Raw genomic sequence first — 24,310 nt, forward strand, 5'->3', positions numbered from 1 at the left:
CCCTGTCCCCTCCAGGCTGTATTCTGTAGGATGGAGCTGCACTGAGGAACCTTTTCTCAAGGTTTTGACCCCAGAAAAGCCTGTTCTTCACATGCAATGTGGCTGGAAGGGGGAGGGAGAAGCTGTTGTAACATCTCTCCATAGTGCTGCTGCGGTGGCCTGTTGTCTCTGACCTGCTTGTTGGGCTGCAAATGGAACTTGTTTGGGACATCCTGTCACTGACTGCCATCCACAGCCCAACCACAATGTGACTGATGCTTCCCACAGATCCCTTTGGACTGTGCCATGGCTCGGGAAGGGATGTAGGGCTTGCTGATCATGAGGTTGGTGTTTCCTTCACTGAGGGGGAACTTTGTGTCTTCCAGAGCACAACACGGCCGCCAACGCCTCGGTGGCCGCCAACGCCTCGGTGGCCGCCAACGCCTCGGTGGCCGCCAACGCCTCGGTGGCCGCCAACGCCTCGGTGGCCGCCAACGCCTCGGTGGCCGCCAACGCCTCAGTGAATGGTACTGAAGAAACACTGGTAAGGAAAGGAATGGAAAGAGGGCTGTTGGCTGGGCTGTTGCAGCCCCACGGACAGGGTCACTAGTCCAACTGGTCTCTCACAAGAGCCAGGAGTCCCATGAGAGCATCTCCTGGGGTGGAAGGGGAGCACTTCGGGCATGGTGGGTGGGCGTGTGGAGGCAGCCCCTCCAGACAGTGAGGCTGTGGTTGGGGACAGCACCACGGTGCTGTGCGAGGAGGCTTTGCTGCACGGTGACACCCTCGTGTGTTCTCCCTCCAGCTCACCTGCCAGAGCTTTCAGTGCTCTGGAGAGAGGTGTTACCAGGATGAAGCCCACGCCAACAAAACAGTGACCTGCCATAATGAGACTTACTGTGAGGTACGGAGCTTGCTGAGATGGGATTGCAGGGGGGTTGTGATAGGGAGAGTTTGCTTTCCCTTTCTGTATATCAGGGATCCACAGTACCCTATTAAGTCTGTGTCAATCTCCTGTTTCCCTTCTCTCTCTGTGGCAGTCTGTCAGTTATTTTTGCTCCTTCTAATAGCATCTCTTCACACTCCTAGCGTTTTTTCCTTTGGCTCTGCTATTGCAGCTTTATCGTTTCTCCAGCATGAACTACACAGCCAGCTGTAGCAGCGCGTGTGGCAGAGAGATGTGCAGGACCAACAGCAGCGTGAAGACGCAGCAGTGTGCCCTGGACTGCTGTGACTCTCCCCTCTGCCTGCAGCTCAATGCCAGCTCCTACGGTAACTGCCCATGGGGTCCCCGGCAGCGGTCTGAGGTTAATCCTGCTGCACAGGAGGGAGACGGATGGGCAAAACCCATTGCAGAGGGCTGGCTGCAGCTGCATCGCTGCATCTCCTCTGCCCTGGGGCTCTCTCTCCTTCGGACCCGGGTGAGGGGACAGGGTGGCCCAGCAGCTCCAGCCGCAGCGTGAGCCGTGCTGGTGATCTGTCCCGTGTGCGGCTGTGGAGGCCTCCGCGCAGGCTGTCTGCTGGGCGCAGCCTCATGGGGCTCCTCGTGTGTCTGCAGGTGACCTGCCAGCTGCCACTGCACCGCCTACGACCACCGCCACCACCCCCCGGCCTCCCCCCCGAAACGTAGGTACCGGCTGGGCAGATGCTGCTGCAGCCATGGGCTCTCCTGGGGTCTGCAGCCACTGGGGTGGCTGAGCTCCCACCTGAGAGGGGGGAGAGGGAAAGGTCCCTCCTGCACCTGCTTTACAGGGTGAAAAGCTGGCCTGGAAGGGGAACAAATCCTTAATGAGCTTTGAAAGAAGAGAGTCGATAAGGAGCCCTGTCAAACAGGCCTGCTCCCAAGCCCAGCACTTAACATCCATTCAAAGAGTTTGAACGAACTGCGTGGTGACCCTTCCTCACAGCCGCAGGGAGGGTGGGGGGACCGATGGGGCACTGCAGCCTTTTCCTGAGCCTATGTGGAGGGGAAGGTGCTTATCTTTGCAGAGCCCTCTTAAGAGGAAGGAAAAGGAGGCTTTGAAACTTATTTGCTACACTGGTGTTTCACTAAAGTTTCCTGCAATTTCAGATGGGGCGCAGTTAATCTTTTATCTCTGTATCTAAAATGCCTGAGACAGCACTGGCCAAAAACCGCAGAACAGAGGCGGGGGGTTGGAAAGGAGCCCTCATGAAAGAAGGGCTGTCTGAATTTCAGTTCTCGTCCTGGGAGTCCTGCTCTCCAGACTGATGAATATACAGTCTCTCCTCTGGCCCTCTCTTGTAGGGGAAAGTGTGCGCAGCATTCTCCTGTCACGGGGACGGGTGTTTCAAAGGCAAGAAGACTGTTGCTAGATGCATTGTCGGGCATGACTTCTGTGAGGTATGGCTTTAGGGCTAAAGAGCAGGACAGCCCAGATGCAGGGATGTGCCCAGGAGCCTGCATGGTTCCTGTAATGCGAATACTAAAGGCTTGGCAGGACCCCCAGGCTAATGTCTCTCTCCTCCTTCCAGATGAAGAAGACAGGCTTGAATTACATGGCGGGATGTAGCAAAGCCTGCAAGGCTGCCAAACCAGTCTGTGCTGGTGGGATGAAGGCTGCCTGTTACCAGGAGTGCTGCCCAGCTACCCTGCAAGCTAGCTGTCTGAAACTGGACGGCAAAGTTCATGTCAATAGTGCTGGGCAGGTGACTCTGGCCCCGCTCATGAAGCTTGTGGCATGTGGGGTGGTCCCTCTCCTGAATTACAGGGTCTTCGCTTCCCTCTGGGTGTAAGCAGCAGCCTGGGTGCTCTGCAGCCTGCTCTCCTGCAGCGGAGCTCCGCAGCGCTCGTTAGGATCCCTGTTGCTCTCTGACTTCAGTCAAGGCCGCGATCGAACGCTCTCTGTTACGTCCCTGTCCCAGGAACAAGGTGGCCCAGTTGCAGATGGCTGCTTCTCCCCCCGTGCAGGTGCCTCCCACCCACGGGGCGACCCCAGGCCTCTGGCTGAAACACAGTGGCAGCGGCTGCAGGTTCCTCATGGGCTCCAGTCTCTGTCCATGTTGTCCTGCAGCACAATGTTCCTGCGCACTCTGCTTCGAGAAGAGGCTGCAGGCATCTGCTCAGTGCTCTGCCCGGGGATTCCTCCCGTTTTTGAGCTGCTCAGTGAATGGCAGGTCCTGACCACAGGTGGATGAGGGGGTCCTGCTTGGTGTGGCGAGCCAGCGCTCTGCTTCATACCTCTGGCCAGTCACAGCGATGACAGTGGTTCCCTGCCCGAGCTCCTGCAGAGCAGGGAGGATCTGAGCAGCTGCCCTGTGGGATGCCCTCCTCTGCGGGATGCTCTCCCCTTTCCACTGTTACACCACCCTTTCCACCTGCTTCCCTGTCTCAGTTCCTCTTCTGGGTTACAATGGGAGAGGATGAATTCCAGGTGCCCCAGGGCCTTGTTACTGCCTCGCTCGTGCTTTGTGAGCGGCCCTTGGTACCTGAGCCAATGTTGTGTGTGAGGGACGCTGAAGCATGAGGCGAAAGCCAGGTCTCCTCTTGTGCCCCTTTCCTGGGTGGCTATTTTGGCAGGAAAGCCCTTTTGTTAGCACGCTTAAGCAGCAGTAGTTTTTCCCCATCTTTCCGACAGCAGCTCATGCATCCCCCTAAGGGCTGGGGCCCTCCTGGCCCAGCTGGCAGGGTACAGGTTACCGATGGCTGGCCGAGCTGTTTGAAGCCGTTTCTGAAGCCTACGCAAGGAAAACTTCTTTCCCCTGGGCGCTGCTCGTGCAGCGTGGTAGCACGACTGCTGCTCTTGCGCAACTAGCCCTAGCAACTAGCTGGCCCTCCGTGTCTGCTCCTGGGCAGCTACGCTTGCTTGGAGTTCACTACGCCTGGCTTAGTAGCTGCCCTGCACAGGACCCTGCTGCTGATCCCAAATCCCACCCCTTGTTCCTAAGCTCCCACTGTAAGTCCTGCACCTTCCTGGGACTGCTGAGTCCTGGCTCTGGTTTGGTGTCTTACATTTCAGTGAATCTTAAATACTTGTAACCGAGACTCCCCCAGTGTATCCAGAGGAAAAGCACTTTGTCTATGCACTAAGGCATAATCTTTGTGCATAGACTTAATCTACGCACAAAGAGGTATTCTTCCCTGCCCTGCCAAAAACCTGTAGGCCTGTGAGACTTGCAAGCAAATTACTGTTTGTGAGAGCTGCTGCAGTGTGTGCCGCTGTGCTGCTGGGACTGCAGATGCTAGAATGAGTGACCTCAGGAGAGGGTGTTAAGCCTGCTTAAAAACTGGAAAATTCTGCCTTGACTGAAGGCACAGGGTTTGTTCTAGTTAATAATCTGCTTGCAGCGCAGCCTTTCTGGGCACGCTCTTACTTGTTAGCTTAAAGCTGCTCTGGTATTGAAATATCTCTTGTCTGGGTAGGTAAAATTAGTAACTCCATGTTTCACCTCCAATTCTTAGGCAGGAAAATGGGATGAATCTAAAAGCGTCTCATGCTTTAGATGATCCTGTTTCACATCTGTGATTCTCTACTGCTAAAGGTAGAGGAGATGTGAGCACTATTAGCCTGTAACGTGAGCCACCCACCCAGTGCTCCCCCCAGCTTGTTAACGCATCATCCGGAGCTGGTGCATAGCTTGTTGGGCAGAATTCACCGGTGTCAACGCGCTGTCGATCATGCAAAGATGCTGCTGTCCTCTGCTGCTGTTGTCTCCCTAAAAAAAAAAAAAGATTGCAAAAATAGAAAAATCTGTGTGTTGGTTTCCTGGTCAGGGACGGTGTTTTGAGCGTGACTGAACGTGACGCGACTCGTGGGAAGTGGAGGGAGAGCCTGGGTGTGCTGGTTTGAGGCACAGCGCTGGCTGGCCCATGGAAGCCTCGTGCCTTCACCACCAGAAAGGCTTTGCTCTGCCAGCCCTTACGAGGTGCTGCAGGCTGTGAAGCCGTTGTACAGCGGATGTGGGGCTGGATGAAAAAAGCCTCACTGAAACGATAGCCGGCCCCTTCCACGTTGCAGGGCAGCCCCAGCCAGCCTGCTGTTCTGGAGCATGGAAACTGCAGCAACAGGGTTTGGGGCATGTGTTTGTTTCAGGCTGCAATGTCAGCATATCCCTAGCAAGTGAAAGTAGGATGAAACGCAGGGTTTTTCTATCTCAGAAATACCGCCCAGCACCACGTTTCTTTTAAGAATAGAGGGCTAGCACTCACAGCAGCTATTTCAGACTGTTCTCCTTTCACTTCCTCTTTGCAGTGTCTCGTCTGCTCCGCACGGCTGCTAGAGCGGAGGAAGCGGAAAGGCAGACGGCAGAGTGGTTACTTGAACAGACACCGCTTGGGTTTTTTTTCCTACTCTTTAGGTCTTGGCCGTTGCTCTCCTACGTCTGTGGAAAGAGCTGGCCTAGGCCAAACTCTCCTATCTCTGCTACGCAAAAGACTCTAGATGTCTAGTGACATCTTCTAGCGCGTGCTTACACGCTCCGCATTAATCAATTTGCATAATAAACCGCTAGCTCAGAAGTTGGCTTAGGCCAGCTGGGTCTTCTCGGGATTCAACAGCAAAACAACTCGAGGTGCTACCGAAGGGCGAGCCTCCCCTGGCTTCAGCAGGAGACGAACCTCCCCGGCCCCGGAGCCGGCAGAGCCCCGCTCCCCTTCCTTCCCCTGGGGGGTGCGGGATGCTCCCGGCCGCTGCCCGCCAGCCCCCGCCGGTGCCGCGGCCTCCCCAGCCGTTCGCGCTTGTGAAACCCGCTGCCCGCCGCGGGGAGCGGGCGCCGGGACCTGCCGGCCGCTCCGGGCCCGGGCCTGGCCGCACCGCGCGGGGCCGCCGTTATTTCCGAGGCTCCTCCCGGCCGGGCCCGGCGAGCGGCCGGTCGCGGAGCGAGGGGCTAACGGAGCGCCTTGAGGGGCGCGGGGCCGCCGCCGCCGCCGCCGCGGGGGGGCCCGGTCGAGCGGGAGCGGGGCGGTGCTGGCGGCGGCTCCGCCCCCCCCCCCGAGCGCGGCGGCGGCGGCGGGGGGGGTGTCGGGGGGGGGGCGCGCCGCCGGCCGGGCACGACACGTCGCGACAGCCGCGCTGGGCGGCCGGGCCGGGGCAGGCGCCGGCGGGGAGCGCGGCCCCGCCTGGCGAGCGGCGTCCGCTGCGCTGCCGGCGCGGAGGATGGACCAGTCGGTGGCCATCCAGGAGAGCCTGGCGGAGGGGGCGACCTGCCGGATCGTATCCTTCGCTGCGGCCGAGCGCGGGGAGGGCCGGGTCCCCGTCCCCGTCCGCGTCCCGTCCCCCCGGCCCGTCCCGCCCCGCGTCCCCCCACCCCCGGCAGCCGCGGGGCTCCCGTCTGTCGCCGCTCTTCCTTGACCCTCCGCTGAAGGCGGTGCAGGGCGTCCTGGCTGCCGGAGAGAGCGTGGAGAGCCGGCTGCTGGGCCTCGTGGAGAGCTGCGGGGAGCACGCGTGGGTGCCGGGGCCGCGCCGGCGGGAGGGCGGGCGGGAGGAGCGTCCGCGGGGACGCCGGGAGCTCGGCGGGTCCCGCGGAGGCCGCGGAGAGCGACCGGCAGCTCCTTCCGACCCCGGGGGCTTTGCAGCGGGGCCGGGCCGGAGCCTTTCCCCCCGCGGCACGGCGTGGGTGCTTGGCGAGGGGAGCCCCGGCCCGGAGGTTTTGGTCTGGGGCCTTTCGCCGGGAACATACCCACGCTCTTCTGTGGATGGCGGGGTGGGCGGGCATGCGGCCAAGAAGCCGCTTTGGGATTTGCATGAGGCTGCGCTGGCGGGTGCTGCTGGGTGGGATGGGATGGGATGGGGTCTGCCCGTAACCTGCGGAGATGCCAGAACCGAGGAGGCATTGCCTCCGTGTTTGCTCCGTGCTTGCAGGATCTATGTGTACACTCACCGGCGGATGGCCATCACAGCTGAGGATGTCTGTCTGGAGAGAGTTATCCCGATCACAGAAGGCTTCGCGGTGGAAGAAGGTAACGCTTTGGTGGCTTAGTGGCCACCTCCAGAGAAGGGGATGCAGGGGTTTGGAGCCTGTGTTTTGTTGTTCTGCTTGTTGAGATTTGGGACCTCTTCAGCCTTCGCGGTTTTTCTTGAATTTGTAATCCCTGGTGACGCTTGTGTGTCAAATGGCATAGCTGGAAGGGCCCTGCTAGATGAATTGCTCTGCAACCCAGAGCACCCTGTGCCACGGCCTCCTACCCCGGCAGGTCTGTTCTGCCTGGCGCTGTTTGTACAAGCAGCGTTTGTGGTTTGAGGAGCTTGGCAGGCTCGCTAACCTCAAAGCATCAGCGCGGTCTGCAAACCTGTCGCTTAGCTTTGTAACCAGACTTTGTTTTGCTTTTACAGTTGTACTTGACAGTGACCTCCATGTCATCGGTGAGTTCTGTTGTTGCTGTTAACACCTGTGTTACAGGCATTCCTGGGCCCTGTGCCACGTGAGGAAGGAGTGGGGGCTCTTGTGATCCAGACTGTTCACTGGGGGGATCTTGTCTTGCTGCTGTTGGGGAACTCAGCACGCTCTTTGCCACGATTCAGTTCATGCCAACAAGTATCATCACCCCAGTTCAGCCAAAGGAGCGATTTTTTCCAAACGCTTTTAAACTGCTACTGGAAGATTAATTACTGTCACTGAATGAGCAGAATCAAAATTACAAATGCTTATTTTTATTTTTTGGAATGGCATTCTCATGTAGAATGTGGAAAAGGGCCATGATGAGAAAGTGTGAGGAGACTTGAAGTCTGCTGCTGCTGTAGAGTAGAGAAAATGCTCGGTTTCTGAAGGCTTGTCAGCACTAACCACAAGAGCTTTTTCTCCCAATGTCTTTAGGCTCTGACGTGACTATCCAGATAAGTTCAGCGGATGACCGACTCATGGTGCGGCTGCCTTTTGGTTCCCACACACGCACATTCCTCCAGGAGGTCAGCAGGTGCAGCCCAGGTACGAGCTCTGTGTGCGCTGGATGTGGCCTGTGGGTTCGGTGGTGGAGGCGTTGGCAGTCTCAGCCGGCGTGTTGCGTTTGCGCGTATCTTCTCGCTGTGGAAGAGCAGCATCGGCCTCTCTGCTGCTGAAACTTGGGCAGAACTGCAACAGTTTGCAAGTGCGACGATTCTCCATGGTCGGGGCAGCTCAGCAGAGGTGAGCGGCGTTTTGGCTGAGCAGACGCGAGTGCTGCAACAAGCAGCCTGCTGCTTGTGGGGTCCGAAGGCCAAACGGGAATTCGTTTTGAGCCGGTGCTGTGAAAGACCAGGTGGAGTTCCTAAGGTGGCAGTTTGCTCCCTGTCCTCCTGCCCCAGTCTGCCTGTCCCCCTGTCCCCCCCGTCCCGCCCGTCCCTGTCCCCGTCCTCCCGCCGCTGCCCTCCCGCCGTTCTTAACCGCCTGCCCGGCGGGCGCAGTCGGGCAGTTTTTTACGGGTGGCAGCCGGCGCTGCCCGCTCGGGGCACGGCCGCGCGGGTTCCGGCTCGCCTCCCTGCCCGCGGCCGCCGTCGGCCCGGCCCTGGCCCCCGGTTTCGGGCGGAGGGGGCCGCCCGCCGCTCCCGCTGGGCGGCCCCGGGGAGCCTTCAGCGCCGGGTCCGACCGCCCGCGGGAGACGCGCTGGCAGCTGCCGCCGCGGCCGGGCCGGGGGCGCCCGTGCGGCGCTGGGCTGCGGCGCTCGCCGGGCTTCGGGGCCGGGCTTCGGGGCCGGGCCGGCCGGCGGCGCCGAGCAGCGGCGGCGATGTCCGCGGGCGGGCGGCCCCGCCGAGGTGAGCGCGGGGACCCGCCGGCTCCCGCCGCGGGACGGGGGAGCGGGGCGGGCGGCGGAGCCGCCGCGGGCGGGGGAGCCGCGCTGACCGGCTCGGCGCCGGGCCGGGGCCCGGCGGCTGCCCGGGGGCCCGGGGGGCCGCCCGACGCCGGGCGCTCTGGCGAGGCTCGGCCGCCCTGCGGGGGCGCGGCGTGGCGGGGGGGGGGGATCGCCGGCGGCCGAGGGGAGGCGAGGCCGGCGGGGCCGGGGGCCGCCCGCCCGGGGCTCCCGGCGCTTTGCAGCTCCGGGAACCGGGAGCCGGGAGCCGGCGCGGGGCGAGCGGCGCGGCCGGGCTGGGGCAGGCGGCGGCGGGCAGGTGAGTCGCGGGAGCGAAGCAAATGGCGCAGGTAACTAGTAACTAGTGAAAGGACGAGAGGAAATGGCCTCGAGTTGCGCCAGGGGAGGTTTAGATTGGATGTCGGGGGAAAAAAAAGAGTCTTTACTGACAGGGTTGTCAGGCGTTGGAACAGGCTGCCCAGGGAAGCGGTGGAGTCAGCGTCCCTGACGGTGTTCAAAAAACGCGTAACGAGGCACTTCAGAACATGGTTTAGCGGGCACGGTGGTGTTGGGTTGACGGTTGGACTCGGTGATCTTAAACGTCTTTTCCAACCTAAACGATTCTATGAGCCGAGCTGCCTGCGGTGCCGGGGCTCCATCAGCATCGCCCTGTCCAGAACCCGGCAGCCTCCGGCGGTCCCGGGGCTGCTTGCGAGGTCGCCGGGGTTCCTGTGGCTTTGCGAGCCCGGTGCCACGCTCCGTGCCCGCTGCTTGCCGGCTCTTGGCTGCTGCTGGGCGCTGCTGGGTGGGCTGCACGCTCTTGGTGGGATGTCGGCCTCCTCCTCCGGTGGGGTCGGTGCTCCCTGCACATGCCAAATCCCCATGCCTCCCGGTGCCATTTCCCTCTCCCTCTTTGCAGAGCACAGGTGTGAGAAGATGCGGAGAGCTAAAGCAATCCCTGGAAGTCAGTGTGGGATTCAAAATCTGAATTATACCATTTCTAGTTTGCCCACCCACCTTTGGGCTGGGCTCCACGTAATTCCTGAAGGCACAGTCTGGTATTGCTGGCATTCCTTCTTTTTATTTCTGTGTTTATCAGTAGTGTATTAATTAAAAAAAAAAAAAAAAAAAAAAAAAGAGAGAAGGGATGAACTTTGTAACTCAGGGAACAGCACAGAACTGCTCGAGCCACGGTAGGGACCTGGGAACATCCCCTCAGAAGTGGTATTTTAACTTGTAGCTTAGAACTGACTCGGACAGACTCGGGCATATCTGTGTGCTTAGGTGGAAAAACGTGCTGAATGAAACACCACCCTGGCTCCGTTGTTGGTGTGTTTTTGTGGTATCTAGAGCATAGTAACACTCTTTGAAAGGTAACCTCCTTGGGAAGTAGTTCTGATATCAAATCATGCCTTTAAGCTTTGACAGAGTTGCATTTTCAAGGCTTTCTTGTGTTTTTCTTGAGTCAGAGGAGTCTAGGGATCTCAAACCCCCTTGTATTAGCAGAAGAAAATTTTCTCTGCCATCACGTGGGGTCTTTTGGAACATAAATTGATATAGAATGACATTTTGTCTGCTGTTTTCTGGGAATAGTTGTAACTCATTCTGTCCGTAAACGAACATGCATACTGAGTTAGTGACTTTCATACACAAATCAAAGCACGTTTAAATACTGTGTAAATGCTACCATTTGCTAGTAGAGTGATATTAGCTCATTATATCTTCTGTGAATTAAGGCTAGCTAATGAATGAGACCATCTGTAAAGGGATTTAAATGTGCTTTACCTTGTACAGTTTATGTTCACAATTTCAGTTAAACCCCCTACCTAAGTCCTATGTGTGTGCATGCTTGTGTAGTCACAGTCACAAATGCAGTGTCACTTTGTTTGGAACCCTGAAAAAACCAAACTTCCCTCCAGCCCGGAGTAGTGCAGTCCTGCATGGATTGTTGCTTACGCTTTCATTAAGTAAAGAGTGGACACTGGCTAAGACTCATGTAACTAATGGCAAGGCTAATTTAATTCTCCCTTTTGAACACTAAGCATAGATCCTACTTTATCCAGAAGGTGTGATACATTTTCCTGCTGTAGAACAGTACTATAATGTCACTGCACATTTTTAACAAGAACATCTTCATTACTGCTTAAATCTCTTTTAACTGCAAATCCTGTCTGACTCAGGCCGTACACATTCTGCTGTTCTGTAATCTCTGCACATAGCTTTTTATTTCTGTTCCAGTTCAATTATTGAACAAGGTCATTATCTTGCTAAAATATTCCACTGCAGATTGTTAACATATAGATCCCTCTGGCTAGAGCAATCTGTATCTAGATAATAAATTTATCTAAAGGAAACAGCCCTTTTCCAGGGCTAATCTCTTTCTTAGGAGAAACCTACCTGAAACTGATTTCCGCTAATGAGGTTAGAAGGCAAGTGTGTGATATATGACTGTGATCGTTGGATCACATAGCTGCAGCGTCGGCAGCACTGAGCAGGCACGCAAGTCTTGCCGTTCTGGCACTAATGCTTTCTGCATGCTGGGAAGTGGCATTGCCCTATATGGGTAATAAAGCCTGAACTTCTGCTCCCTCCCTGTTACAAAAGTACAGAAGTTCAGGTTGGTTCTTGTCGCTGTCAAGATACCTTGCATGGTCTCTATTGGGAGAACTTGCAGAGGCTCAGGCAGCACTGATTAAGTACTTAATGCCTATGGAGAATATTTACAGCTCTGTCCCAGCTCACCGAGACCGTGCTTCGCAGTGCATCTCTGAACTGCCTACGCTCCTCTTCAATTCTGCGTTACTTTGGCTGAGTGATCTCTAGTGAGGTTTGAGTCACGTGCTCTTCTGCAACCAACCTCTGATAAATCCTCTTACACAGTCTTTATTCTCAGAGGGCTCTTGGGCAGAAGAGGTTTTCCAAGCTAGAATATGGCCACTTCTTGTCAGCTTGTTTATATTCTGAGTGCTTAGGTAAAGTACTTCAAGTTCTGTTTCTGGTTTGTGCTCTCATCCCGGAGAATGCACTATGACAGCAATAACATTTTAGTTTTGCTGGGTTGTGCTCACTGAAGGAGAAGCTCAGCTGAATGACTAGAACCTTATAATCTTAAGAGCAATTTATGTGTCATCATTAGATTTGTGTGCTAAATAGCATAATCTTGAGGTTGCTGTTTGTGTGTCTTAAACATGGAGACCCCCACGGAGAATCCTCTTTTTTGACTGTTATTTTGCCACTTGTAGGAGCAGCATGTTGTAACTGAGACAAAACGCTGAAAGACTGGTCAAATTTTGCTAACGTAATGTGTTGTGTTTAGTGTCACACCTGTATTTACTTATATTTGCATGGTAGCAGCCCTGTTATTTTTTCACTAATGTGCAGTTTGCACTGAGGCACTTGTTTCTGCTGAGGTGCAGCGGGTTCATACTGTGACTCTGTACTGCACTGTCTTGAGGGGGGAGACGCTTGTGCTTTGCTATGTATTTGCAGATAGGTAGAAACCCTTTAAATAGTAGTGTAGGTTTTTTGGTTGTTTTTTTTCTTTCTCCCCTTTTTCTTCCTTTCTTTGTACTTCCTGTCTTGCTTCAGAAAAGAAAAACCTGTCATTAACATACTTTTTTGGATTCCCAGGATAAAGCCCTGGATTTTGTGCTGCTAAGTCCTGGTTTGGCTTAGCTGTAAGGGGGACCCAACAGCCACCCGCTCCAGCAGTGAACAGGCAGCATACAGCAGTTCTGCTGCTCTCCGTGGCCGCACGGCATGCTAGCGTCCGTTCTTCCTCTGGAGGAGAAGCTGCATTGTCACAGAACAGTTCTGTCAAAATAAGCTAAATCTATCAGATAACTGAAAGAGAGATGGCAGGGCACTTGATTTCTCCACACAAATCTAAATTATATTCTGCTCACAGATTTTTGCCAGTGTTTGCATAGGTGTGTTGATAAATTAAAGAACACTTTGTGTTTAATGTGAAACTTTGGTTTTTTTTTCCAGAGGCGGTTGGCTCTGAAGGCATCAAACAGAATGGAAAAAAGCTTGCAGTTAGTCAGAACCGGAACCATGACGGCACTGATAAAAGTGCTCCCAGGTATGGTATCTCTCTTGCTTCTTGTGTAGGTTTGGTGAAACAGTTGAAGGGAGAGTTGTGCACATCAGCTCTTTGTGGAAGGTCTAGTGAGGAGTAAAAGCGGTGGCAATGTTTCTTTGCTGGTTTAGCTATGCCTCCCCTTCACAGACAGTAAATATATGTAGCACCAAAGTTCTGGGTACTTCTGCGTGATTGTGTATGGACGGAATGATCTGCAGTGGGCAAATTGTTGATGCTTTGATGTCTAGAGGAAGGAAAAGAAAGTGCAGAGAGCTTTCTGTCTGGGCTTCCTGGTTTTCAGCTGGAAACCCAGTGGGGAAGTTGGTCTCTCTGGTGCCAGCGTATGAGGTCTGTGCACACACCAGCGCTCGAGCAATCTTGCGGCTGCATTATTTAGTTCCATCTGCCGGCGACCGTGTCGGTTGCAGTCCCCAGAGGTGGTGGGATCTAGAGCAGAAGTTTACAACTTTTTGAGAAGAAAATCTGGAGATTCTAGTTAGGAGAGAAAAAAGTTCAGCATAAGCACGCTGTCAAAACTTTAGTGGGAATTTCAGCACAGTCTCTCAGAAACAGTCCTGCTAGTCCCCTATTTGGGCATATTTTTGCTGTTTGGTGGGACAGGACCTGCTAACATTGTTTATTTTGAATTCAGAGAGCTTTGGCTTAGGGCCACCGTGTCTCATAGATACACTCTTAAAATGGTAGTTTCATTTTCCAGTTCCCAGGACTTTGTGGACCATGCTGCATATCCTTCAAAGTCTGTCTGTGTGCTGTCCTTGGCACTGGTGTGCAGGTTGTTGACCTTAAATTTATATCATCCACTTGCTTGTGGGAACTCCCAAGCTGTGGTATTATTACTATTGCAAAAGCAGTTCACAGAGCCATGTGAACTAATAAAACCACCTCTACCTCCACCCACTCTGTGCTGCCTCCTTTCTAGGCAGAGCTGGGAGTTTTCCACCAGAAGGCTTTTTAAATAAACACGGTTTTTCATTCTTCTGCTGAGGTCAGAAGGGCTGAGCAGAGGCAGCAGGAGATGAGATTTGCATCTCCTTGTTCCAGTAAGCAGGAAAAGTGTTTTGTATCAACATCCAGGTGTGAGTGAGGCCTATGCTGAATCAACAGGCTGCACCAGGTTGGTGAAAACCATTTGTTTCTTCAGGCAGTTAAACTGGTTTTATCTAGAGATCTGAACCATTCTAAGAAATGCTCATTTCATTCTTGTTTGCTTCTCCCAAACATGGATTATCTATCCTTAGTGAAACAGACAGATAAATGCAAATCAAGTCCTCGGTGGCAGAAATAAGCTGTTCAGGGTGTGTGTATATCCCGGGTTTCATCATGCAGTTTTGTTTTCGTTTGCAGGCAAAACAAACTCAAACCTGAAGTGACAACTGAAATGGTACGGTCCTCCAACATAATGGTTTCAAACAAGACTTCAATCTTATCAGAACCAAAGTTTGGACTAAGAGATACTATTGTTAAATCTCAGCTTGTACAAATGGAGGATTCCTACACACACATCCAGAGCTTCAGGTAATTATCATTCCTGAGAAGAACTTATTTTTGCAGGGAGTAAGTTGGTTAGCGTACGCTGTCAAAATAACTCATGTTCGTTAGTTCATCTAGTATAGCTGCAAATAGGAAATTTTGTAGAAAAATATGATCCATCCTTTCCAGAAAAGCCTTCCTTCCTCGTTTAGGCATTAGCAGAGAAGGATTTCATTCACATCTCTGTCAAGGCTTGCCTCATGGTTCTTGTTGAGAAAATGGCCCTTTTGAAATGACTTTTTCCTGTGCTTATTTCAGATTGTGTCTAGAAATGCATCAATTCTGTGCACCTCTGGCCTTCTCCCTCACTGCTTCTGTTCACTACTTATGCATTTGGTTGTTGCAATAAGCTCGTAAGAGCTTGGGTGAAATACATAATTAGGACCAAAACTTCACTGTGGTTGAAATCCTTTCATGCATGTCATTCTAGTAATTTATCATTTCAAACTGCTATTGCACAGCTCTAGTTGTCTTTTTTTTTAATACTGTATGTAAAAATGTGTATCGTTCTGTAAAGATGCTACTGTAATTAAATCATTTTAGGGATTTGCACTTTGTCACATTTTCCTAATTCCCCCCAGAAACATGTTACTCCTAAGTAATTATTTGTAGTATTAAGCACATGGGTTAATAATAGTGGTATTTCCGTCAGCTCTACAGTTTGCAGCTCTGGGATTTAGTTAATTTCTTTGCAGATTTTTTGTTGGGACATACAATGTGAATGGTCAGTCACCCAGAGAAAGCCTCCAGCCTTGGCTGAGATGTGATGCTGAGCCTCCAGACATTTACTGTGTGGGGTGAGTGTCTCTTTCTGGCCTGTTCTTCCAAGCTTTGACTGTTGGGTGCTTGCTTGTGAATCTGTAGCATGGAGGTGTTCAGCTAAGGCACCACAGCGGAGGAATGTTTGCATTGCCTTACGCCATCACACAGTTTTAGAGTGTGTGTTTGCATAGCCTGAAAGGGCTGTTACTCTGGTAGTGTTTGACCTCTTTGGCACTGGAGTGTTACAAAATCTTTAATGTCATTCAATTTAATACTAATAGTAATATAGCTTTACATTTAACATCTTTTCAGCATAACTGAATTTGAGTTTTCAGTTATAAATTTAGTGAGTATAAATTGATTTAGTTCTTCCCCAGAGGAAAGGGCTGGAGAGTTATAAACAAGTGCATGCATCCATGGGTTCCTTCCTCTAACACAGTTTCCAGGAGCTTGATCTGAGTAAAGAAGCCTTCTTTTTCAATGACACACCGAAAGAAGAAGAATGGTTTAAAGCTGTAACTGATAGTCTTCACCCAGATGCCAAATACGCAAAGGTAAATGTGGCTTTTGGGGAGCTTTGAGTGTGGAATCATTTTCCACTTGGGCCTCTTTTCCCTTTGCTTTTTTCTTGTTCTCAATTGCTGTATCTTCCAGAGGGTCATTGTCTGCAGGCTTTTGCTCAGTCAGAAGTGCTCTGAAGGTGAAGTAGGTGGTGTTGCTGTGCAGGGTGCTGAGGCAGGGGGCAGGACAGGAGACCAGAGCTAGGCATCCGCGCATAAAGGAAGCTCGTGCTATCTTGGGGGAAGAGAATAGGAAGTATCTTAGCTTCTTCCATGTCTGTCTCCACAAAGCATGTTGGAATGAGTTGTGAAGGTATCTTGGTAGAAATACTGCTTATGTTTTGGCTCCTGCTCCTTAGGTCTGCTTTGTTTCTTGTCACTGTTGTTGAAAGGAAGCTTCTTCCATGGGTTGTGCCTATGCTGTAGGTTTTGCTTTGGGCTCCAACTTCATTTGCTGGGGTGATGGTCCCTAGCTCCTTCCTGTGCTGTGCTGCTGGAGTGCCTGTGTACTGTGAGCCCAGCTGGTCCATCGGATGAGCCTAGAACTCTGTTTTTCTTCATCTGTATTTTGGTGACCTGTGTTCTGGACGGGGGGACGTTGTGCCTGCTCTCATCAAACCTCTCCCATTCTAGTATTTAATGGAACAGGATCTCTTTTTCAGGTGAAACTTGTACGGCTTGTGGGAATCATGCTTCTGTTATATGTGAAAGCAGACCTTGCTTTGAACATCTCCGAGGTGGAAATTGAGACTGTGGGAACTGGAATCATGGGCAGGATGGTAAGAATGGCAACTGTGCATGAGAAGGTGTGAGATTTAGAAGATCCCTGGAGAGCCCCTCTCCTTAGATGTAGTGGTTATTCCTCCAGCTAAGGGATGCGGCTGCCTTTAGAAGCACATAGTCCTGTCCCTGAGTGAGCTCAGGGCATTGCTAGAGGGAATTGCCATGTGCTCGCAAAGGCTCAAAGACCTTGAGGAGAATATTCTCTGAAGGGTTTTTTTTCTGATTGCCTGTGCTGGGCTGTGTGGGGCCTTGCTCTCATGTGATTTTGATGCTGGCTGTGATTTTGCCCAAAGCAAATAACACAAGGAAACATGAGTAGAAGAAACATGTCTATCCAGATTAGTTTTCCTGAGGAGGACTTCCTGGCCTCTTGCCATTCCACACCACTGGAATGAAGTCTGTGCCCTTTACATGTAGTTTCTGTGAACATTGCAGCTATAACTTGTCAAAGGTATTTTTGACCAGCTCAGCCATGTGCTTCCTCCTCCATTTACAATTTTTTTACAGTTTGTGTTGAAAGATCCAGTTGTTGCTAAATAGGTTTTGGGACTTGCTGAAGTAACTGACCAGCTCTCGTACTGATTATAATTTCCTTTTGTGTTAGCTAATTCCTGAATTACAAACTGAGTTCCATGTGCTTGCTTGCTGTGTTCTGTTGCTGTGTGCAACCCTCACATGAGTTACTGACTTGACTTCATGAAGTAGTTATCACTAATTGGCATTTTCAGCCTTTTCCTTCCTCTGGAATTAAATGGTCTGCTTCAATGTCTTCTGGCTTGTCCACTGCTAGTAACTCATGCGTGGATTCATCTGTTGCGTAGAAGCTTCTGACCAACGTCTTTGTCTTTATCTTTCAGGGTAACAAAGGTGGTGTTGCCATAAGGTTTAAATTCCATAACACTAGTGTGTGCATTGTGAATTCTCACCTTGCAGCTCACATGGAGGAATACGAGCGGAGGAACCAGGACTTCAAAGACATCTGCTCTCGGATGCAATTCTGCCAATCGGATCCAAATTTGCCCCCTCTCACTATTGGCAAACACGAGTATGCTTCCTGTCTGACTGTGTGAATCACTGCACGTGGCAAGGAAGAACCTTATGAGCGTAGTGGGGTGTGAGGTTCTCTTAGCAGGGATGCGAGAAGGGGTGCCCAGTGATCTAATCGTCAGCCTGGAAGGGCCAGAAATGCTTTACTCTAACCCTGGTTTTGAGAGTGGTCACCTATACAGTTCTGACGAGTCACTTGCTACCTATGGTCTTCCAGGCCTTATTTTATTTTCAAGCATGCAGTGGGAATGGGGCAATAAATAATACGCATCAATTTCCCCAGCAGGTTGTGGGATTTAGTCAGTGTGGAATATTAAAAGCACCAGTTACTAAGAGGTAGTGACAAACATGCAGAACAGGAATTAAAAACAGCAAGGGTAGAAAATGTAGCTTCTCTTTCAAGTTTTCACTCTTACTTGTTCTCTCTGAAGGAGAAGCAGACACAGCATCCACCTGATCATGTTGAGATTAGAAGAGCTAATGCTTGCATTAGATGGATTAGCCCTGCTGCAGAGCTGTGCTTCCAGCTCATGGCCAGCTTGCTTCTTGGACATCTTCAGGCCTCTGTGCAGACTTCTGGTGTACATTCTCTTTCAGTGTGATCTTATGGTTGGGTGACCTCAACTATCGGCTGGAGGACCTGGATGTGGCAAAAGTGAAGCAGCTTGTAGATGAGAAAGCATTTCTAGAGCTTTGCCAATATGACCAGGTACTGATGTCTCACCTACCTGCAGGTGGTGCTGAGGGTGCTAGTTAGAAACTGCACAGGTACTCCTTGGCCTTCTCAGTGCCAAACATCTCCCTTATAGCTCGTATGGGAATTGTGCGTGAGGTTATTTAAAATTAAATTTTTCATCTTTTTTTCTTTCGTAGCTAAAGAGGCAAATGAATGCAAATGCAGTCTTTGAAGGCTTTACAGAGGGAGAGATTTCTTTCCAGCCAACATACAAATATGATGCTGGCTGTGATGACTGGGACACAAGGTACGGTGATTGCCTCATATGTGATGCTACCAACGGCTAATGTTACCACTGAAGGAAGTAAAAACAAAGCTAAAAAGAATTGCAGATCTAATGGCTATAAATAGGAACAGTTCTGAGATTGTGGCTGTTCCTCTCCCTTGGCTCCAAAATCCATCTCCAGTTTACATCTATTTATGTTGCTTTTCTTCCACTGCTACTTGTCAGATATTCCTAATGTTTTCTCCAGGAATAATCCATTGGGTTTCCTCTTAGAGGTGTACAAAATGAAGGAATCATTTTAGTTAGTTTCATTCTTTTTGTTTGGTTTTTTTTTTTTTTATACCAGGCAAAATTTTTAGGTTCTTTTATTTGCTGATATCTACTCAGGTCAGACCAGCTAGGGTTCGAAATGGTGCATTTGTGCTGTCTGTAACTGCGCGTATTCTCTGAAAGTCTGCAAGAACCATCATTCCTGTAATGCACTACACAGAGTGGCTGACCTGTTCTTAGTGAACTGGGAATGTCAGCTTCAAGTGCAGGAATGAAATCTGTGCAGCAGTCAGTAAAAAAAATAATAAAAAAAAATAATAAAATTGAAACGTGAACTTTAAATGTAGAACCGGAGTTCTTATTTTTCATGGTTCTTATGGTCAAAAATATCTCTGAGTATTGCTTTGTATGTTAATTGTATCAAAAGAACAAAATAAATAATTGCAACTTTGAAGAAGTAGAAGGTAAAGCATGATATAGAGATACCTAATAGTAGACAATCAAATTTTTTATAACTAGTCAAAGAAACTGGAAAATACAACTTTGATAGAGAACTAGCTCCAGGCCAGGTCAGGAAAACACTGAGTCTTGGGGAGAGCAGTATTCTGCCTTGCGTTGTTACTCCACTTGAACTGTGCCTGGAAGCTGTAATTTTGACCTCTGTTTTAGTGAGAAGTGTCGTGTTCCAGCATGGTGTGATCGGATACTCTGGAAAGGGCAGAACATTTCTCAGCTGAGCTATCGCAGCCATATGGCTTTGAAGATCAGTGATCATAAGCCAGTTAGCTCTGTGTTTGATATTGGGGTAAGTACGTCAGTGCTGAAGGAAGTAACTCTGGTGACCTCGTCCTCTGTGTGGGGAGAGGGTGATGGAGGGAGGGAGGTTCTCCTGCTGATTTCCCTCTCATCCTGCTTTTATGGCATCCACAGAGAACAATGGCTTAAAAGGTGGGCTAGATAAGATGCTGAGATAGGATTGTTGTTCATAGTAAGCTAGGGTTGTGTTAAATGATACTTCAGTTAAGCAGAATAATGCATTAATATCTGTAGGTATTTTTTCAGAAGTGTTCTTTTGCCTTTTTCTAATAATTTTCACAGAAACTTGCAGTGCAGGAGTGCTACATCATTGACAGCACAGTAGTGTTTTTTAGAACAAAACAAAACAAACAAAAAAAGCTGATCTAGTACTGACTGGGAGACTCTCTTGCTAGTTCTGGCAAGGTCCTTTACTGTTGGATCCTGATGAGATCTTGCAGCATTAGTGCTCCACGGGGCTCTGTTTGTTACATGTGTTGTATATGCTAGTGTGCTGCTAAAATCAAATCACTTCATGTTTCCAGCTGTGTTACAGCTGTCCTGCAGAGGCATAGTAAATGCCAGTTGGTGCAGTGTGTGTTCTTTTCAGGTGAAGGTTGTGAATGAGGACCTCTATCGAAAAGCCTTTGAGGAAATAGTCCGCTCACTGGATAAGCTGGAGAATGCCAACATTCCCTCGGTGACCCTCTCCCAGAGAGAGGTAGGGTGTGTTCATGTGCTGTGACTCGCTAGAGAAACTGAGCAACCTTAGACCCCAGAAGTGTATTCCAGTGGTAGAAGTACGTTAGATGGATTCTGGACCCTGGGGTCTGGTTCCAAAGAAGTAGAATATTTTGACTTCCAGCTGTTCTCTATTTACAAGCCCTAGAAATATTTATTTCTGTTTAGATACAGCTAAATTCTATTCACAGTACCAGGCTGAAACGTAGGGCATGTTACTCCCTGAGGCGGGAGGTGAGAGAGAGAGTAAGACGGTAGTTTGTGGCCCTTGCTCTGACTTGTTTGAAACATAAAATGTAAAATCTGAAGGATTTGGAGAAGGTCATAAAACCGGCATTTGCTTTGTGTGTTGGGGCCTAAAAAAGATAAGCAAATGAGACATTGAGGCTACAGCTATCTTGTTCTCAAATTTCATTGAGGTTATTTGAGGTGAGCGTTTGTTTTAAAGGGCCCACTGATGCAAACGACTTTGGCATACAGAGTAAGCAAATGTAATCCTATGTAATCCTGGTAGAGATGGGGTGCAGGAGCAAGAGGGTTAATCTAGGTATTTTGCTGCTCAATGATGATGTTGACTGACATTTGTTTCTAGTTCCATTTTGAGGATGTTAAATACATGCAGCTGCAGGTAGAAAAGTTTACAATCCGCAATGGACAAGTGCCCTGCCAGTTTGAATTTATCAGCAAGCCAGATGAGGAAACCTACTGCAAGGAGTGGTTGATTGCTAATCCCAGTAAGGGCTTTCTTCTATCAGGTGAGCTCCTCGTTGTTCATCTCATGTTAATGAGCTAATATTTCACATTCTGGCTTACTTCTCTCTGCTATTTTGAGAATGCTATGCCTATTTGCAGGCTTATTGGTTTAATACCTTTTTGAACTGAGTACGGGTTTTTTTATTATCTTCTGGCAGATGCTGAGATCACAATTGAGTTGGAGGTGTTTGTTAATAAATCAACAGCTACACACTTAAACTCTGGAGAGGAAAAACTTGAAGATATCTTGGTCTTGCATCTTAACAGGGGGAAGGATTATTTTTTATCTGTAACAGGCAACTACTTGCCAAGTTGCTTTGGGTCTCCTATTCATACTCTCTGTTACATGAGGGAACCGATCCAGGACATGCCAGCAGAATCCATTCGGAAACTTGTGAGTTAAAGACAAGATTCCTTTCTGAACCCAAAAGGACCATTAAAACGATGTTAAGTCCTGTTTATTGCTAAAGAACCTTCTTCCACTTCCCTGGTCCATAGTCGCTGATAACAGCTTATGCTCTCCAGTGCACCATCTTCACACCTTGCATTAATTCTTCACGTGGATGAACCAACCCATTTCATATAGAGAGCACTCAAAGTAAGATCCCATTTGCTCTGCCTGCACATTTTAAAAAGGTGTGCAACTTCCAAATGTAGACCTTTTATCTGGAGCCTTGGGCTTTCTCCGCATTGAATGGAGGTGTGTGTGTATATGTGGAGGCACGATGTAATATTTCCACAGAGCTGAGTGTATGTGAAGTGTGTTTATGAGAGCAGCTTGTTTCTTCTGTCTGGACTTTTGATATAAATGTGCCTGTTGTACTAGTCTTGTATGAAGACTGGTGAGTAAAGTTGCACGGTTTCTTAACAAGCCTTAATTCTCATGTATAAGCTTTGTGAAGCATTTTTGCTGAGTTGAATAAGAACTTGGCTAGCTAACTTTTTCTTTTTTTTTTTTTTTTTTTTTTTTTCCCCACACACACCTCCCCCTTTCAGACCCTGATGCCACTAGAAATGAGTGATGATGCTGTTCAAGCTGAAAAGCCTATGGACATTCCAAAAGAGCTGTGGATGATGGTGGATCACTTGTACCGCAATGCTTCCCAGCAGGTTGGCAGTGTTTGTACTGGAAACACAAAATAATTTGTTTTGCATTAGTTTTAGTTTTGAAGAAGGTACTGGTAATAGCAATCATTGCTAACTGTGGGTGGTTGGCCAATGGTAAAGAGAGATAAAAGACATCTGTAGCAAGCGATCCTGGTGCCGTGATTGCACTGTTTTGTGATGGTGACTTTGTGTGTGGCACGCATCAGCAGCTGTCCTGCATTGCTCTCTACTGCAGTGCTGCAGCCTTACTAGAGTTGCTTGTGGTGAGATTTGTGCTGATAACTGCCAATTTGGCGAGATTTTTCCAGCCAGATTATATTGCTCTATTTACCCAAATAACACTTATTTTCCCTGAGACTGACTAATGGTCGTCTTTGCAGGAGGACCTGTTTCAGCAACCGGGCCTCAGATCCGAATTTGAGCAAATCCGAGATTGTTTGGACAAAGGAATGCATGATACCCTCTGTATCCTTTTAGACTGATGTCTGGTAAGGCTTACTGTGCCTTAGTGATCAAAGCTGAAAAAGATTTGATCAGCCTTCTATACTCCACCATGTTTTTTAAATTACCGTCTCTCATCTTGGGGTAACCGAGACCTGCACTACTCCTTGCAATCAGGACAAATGCCCCCATTAAGTCCTTGTGATGTTGGTGAACGATTGTTGATTAATTACGTACGTGTCCAACTGCCAGTGGAAATGGCTTGCTATGTGGAGTCAAATGATTTAACTCAAAGCTGTGAACAATAGGAGGAGGTCTTGGAGACCTAAGCAAAATGTTTCAGCAGAAACATGACCAAAATAGATCATGCTGTGCTTGCCTCTTCCTTAACCATCTTTGGATCAGTTGGCAGCAACCACTCAGTAGCAGAAGCCCTGCTGCTCTTCCTGGAAAGCCTGCCGGAGCCTGTCATCTGCTATAGGTTCTACAGCAGCTGTTTGGAGAGTGCCAGCAACTACTCGCTGAGCAGCCAGGTATCACCGGCTTCTCTGTGAGACTGTTTCTGTAATTCTGGAGGGAGGGGAGGCAAACTGTTTTATGCCAGACCAGTAACGAGGTGATGTTGGTAGTAGATAAAGCTGCCAAGCCATTGCCATGTCTTCAATATAAATGTTGTTTTGTTTTTTTTCCCCTCCTCAGATTATCTCTAATCTGCCAGGGTGCCATAAAAATGTATTTGAATATCTAATGGCATTTCTACGAGAACTACTGAAAAATTCAGGGAAAAACCATTTGGATGTGAATATTCTTGGTAAGGCGAGCAAAATAACCATTCTGTTCAGAAGGGCTTTGCACTTTGTACAACAAAACACATTTCTCCAAAGTGAGTGCCGTCATGGCCTCTACTGTTCTGAAGCATTTAAGAATGAGCAAACAGTCCATAGAAAAACAGTCATTGCAATAGCCTGAAGAAAGTTGTAAAGTGACTCAGGTGCAGGTGGGTCATCAGCTTTATCTGATGCCATTCTGAAGCCAGGCATTCTCCTACTTTGACTGATTGGGGTTGGTGGAATCACCCTTGATACCCTGCTGCTGACAGGCTCTTACCGTGTGCCTGTGTCTTTTTTTTTTTTTTCCTTTTTTAATGCAGCTAGCGTATTTGGTGGCTTGTTACTTCGACCTCCTCCTGGACATCCTACACCTGATATAACCGAGAAGAGGAAAGCTCAGCAATTCATCCATCAGTTCCTCTTGAGAGAAGACAATTTACCATGAATTTCAGATGCAGCTAATCTGATTTTTAGATATCAAATTACTGTAAAAATATTTTGCTGTACAGCATACTGGCTCTTTTTTTGGGTATCACAGTATTTTATACAATCTATTGCTTTTGAAGGCCCAGTTGTTTGTTTGAACCTGTTCAAGCTTGTAAAGTGTATCAGATTTCTAAATAAGCTGTATGTAGACAAGCAAAAACCTAAAAGCTGATCTTCACGCTGTATTTTATTTAACTTGTATTAAAGCTCATAATTTGTAAGTCCTCGTTATTTAAATAAAAAGCGCGGTGTATTTTCCCAGCCTTATCTGCCCGTTGTCGACGTTGCCCGGTTTAGGCTCTTGGTTTGTTGACGGCGATTTCAGTCACCCTTCCCGGGCCGGGGCCTGTCGCTCTGGCACCGCTGCCAGTGACGCTTTGTCCGACCGGGGGCGGGGCCCCGTGGGGGGGGGCGCCGAGTGCGCAGGCGCGTCCGTGGCC

The 24,310-nt window shown here is 49.8% G+C and overlaps 1 protein-coding gene across 8 annotated transcripts; it reads left to right on the forward strand.

Moving 5' to 3' along the window:
• The first annotated feature begins 1,148 nt into the window (after positions 1-1,148).
• Positions 1,149-24,128, forward strand: INPP5B (inositol polyphosphate-5-phosphatase B). Of its 8 annotated transcripts, XM_049819910.1 has the most exons (23): positions 1,149-1,251; positions 1,538-1,605; positions 2,246-2,341; positions 6,798-6,895; positions 7,269-7,298; positions 7,750-7,860; positions 12,689-12,782; positions 14,148-14,318; positions 15,029-15,130; positions 15,535-15,649; positions 16,318-16,434; positions 17,296-17,483; positions 18,083-18,194; positions 18,359-18,468; positions 19,387-19,522; positions 20,123-20,233; positions 20,846-21,008; positions 21,165-21,400; positions 22,003-22,116; positions 22,494-22,578; positions 22,960-23,087; positions 23,254-23,365; positions 23,705-24,128. In XM_049819910.1, exons 1-23 carry the CDS (start codon positions 1,237-1,239, stop codon positions 23,827-23,829), a joined length of 2,637 nt encoding a protein of 878 aa, XP_049675867.1. In that variant the 5' UTR covers positions 1,149-1,236; the 3' UTR covers positions 23,830-24,128. The 8 variants fall into 8 exon arrangements, 7 of the variants coding, with proteins under 7 accessions (XP_049675867.1, XP_049675871.1, XP_049675872.1 ...); XM_049819911.1 differs by lacking the exons at positions 1,149-1,251; positions 1,538-1,605; positions 2,246-2,341 and adding exons at positions 6,020-6,149; positions 6,301-6,380; XM_049819912.1 differs by lacking the exons at positions 1,149-1,251; positions 1,538-1,605; positions 2,246-2,341 and adding an exon at positions 2,527-2,646.
• Positions 24,129-24,310: the final 182 nt, after the last annotated feature.

This window comes from Accipiter gentilis, chromosome 17 (genome assembly GCF_929443795.1).
Source record: "Accipiter gentilis chromosome 17, bAccGen1.1, whole genome shotgun sequence".
Taxonomy (NCBI): domain Eukaryota; kingdom Metazoa; phylum Chordata; class Aves; order Accipitriformes; family Accipitridae; genus Astur; species Astur gentilis.

Bases quoted from the DNA above. Each gene is read 5' to 3' on its own strand.
- INPP5B (XM_049819910.1), top strand. The intron at 15,650-16,317 runs GTAAATGTGGCT...TCTCTTTTTCAG, and splicing joins CAGATGCCAAATACGCAAAG to GTGAAACTTGTACGGCTTGT. The intron at 22,579-22,959 runs GTATCCTTTTAG...TCTTTGGATCAG, and splicing joins AGGAATGCATGATACCCTCT to TTGGCAGCAACCACTCAGTA.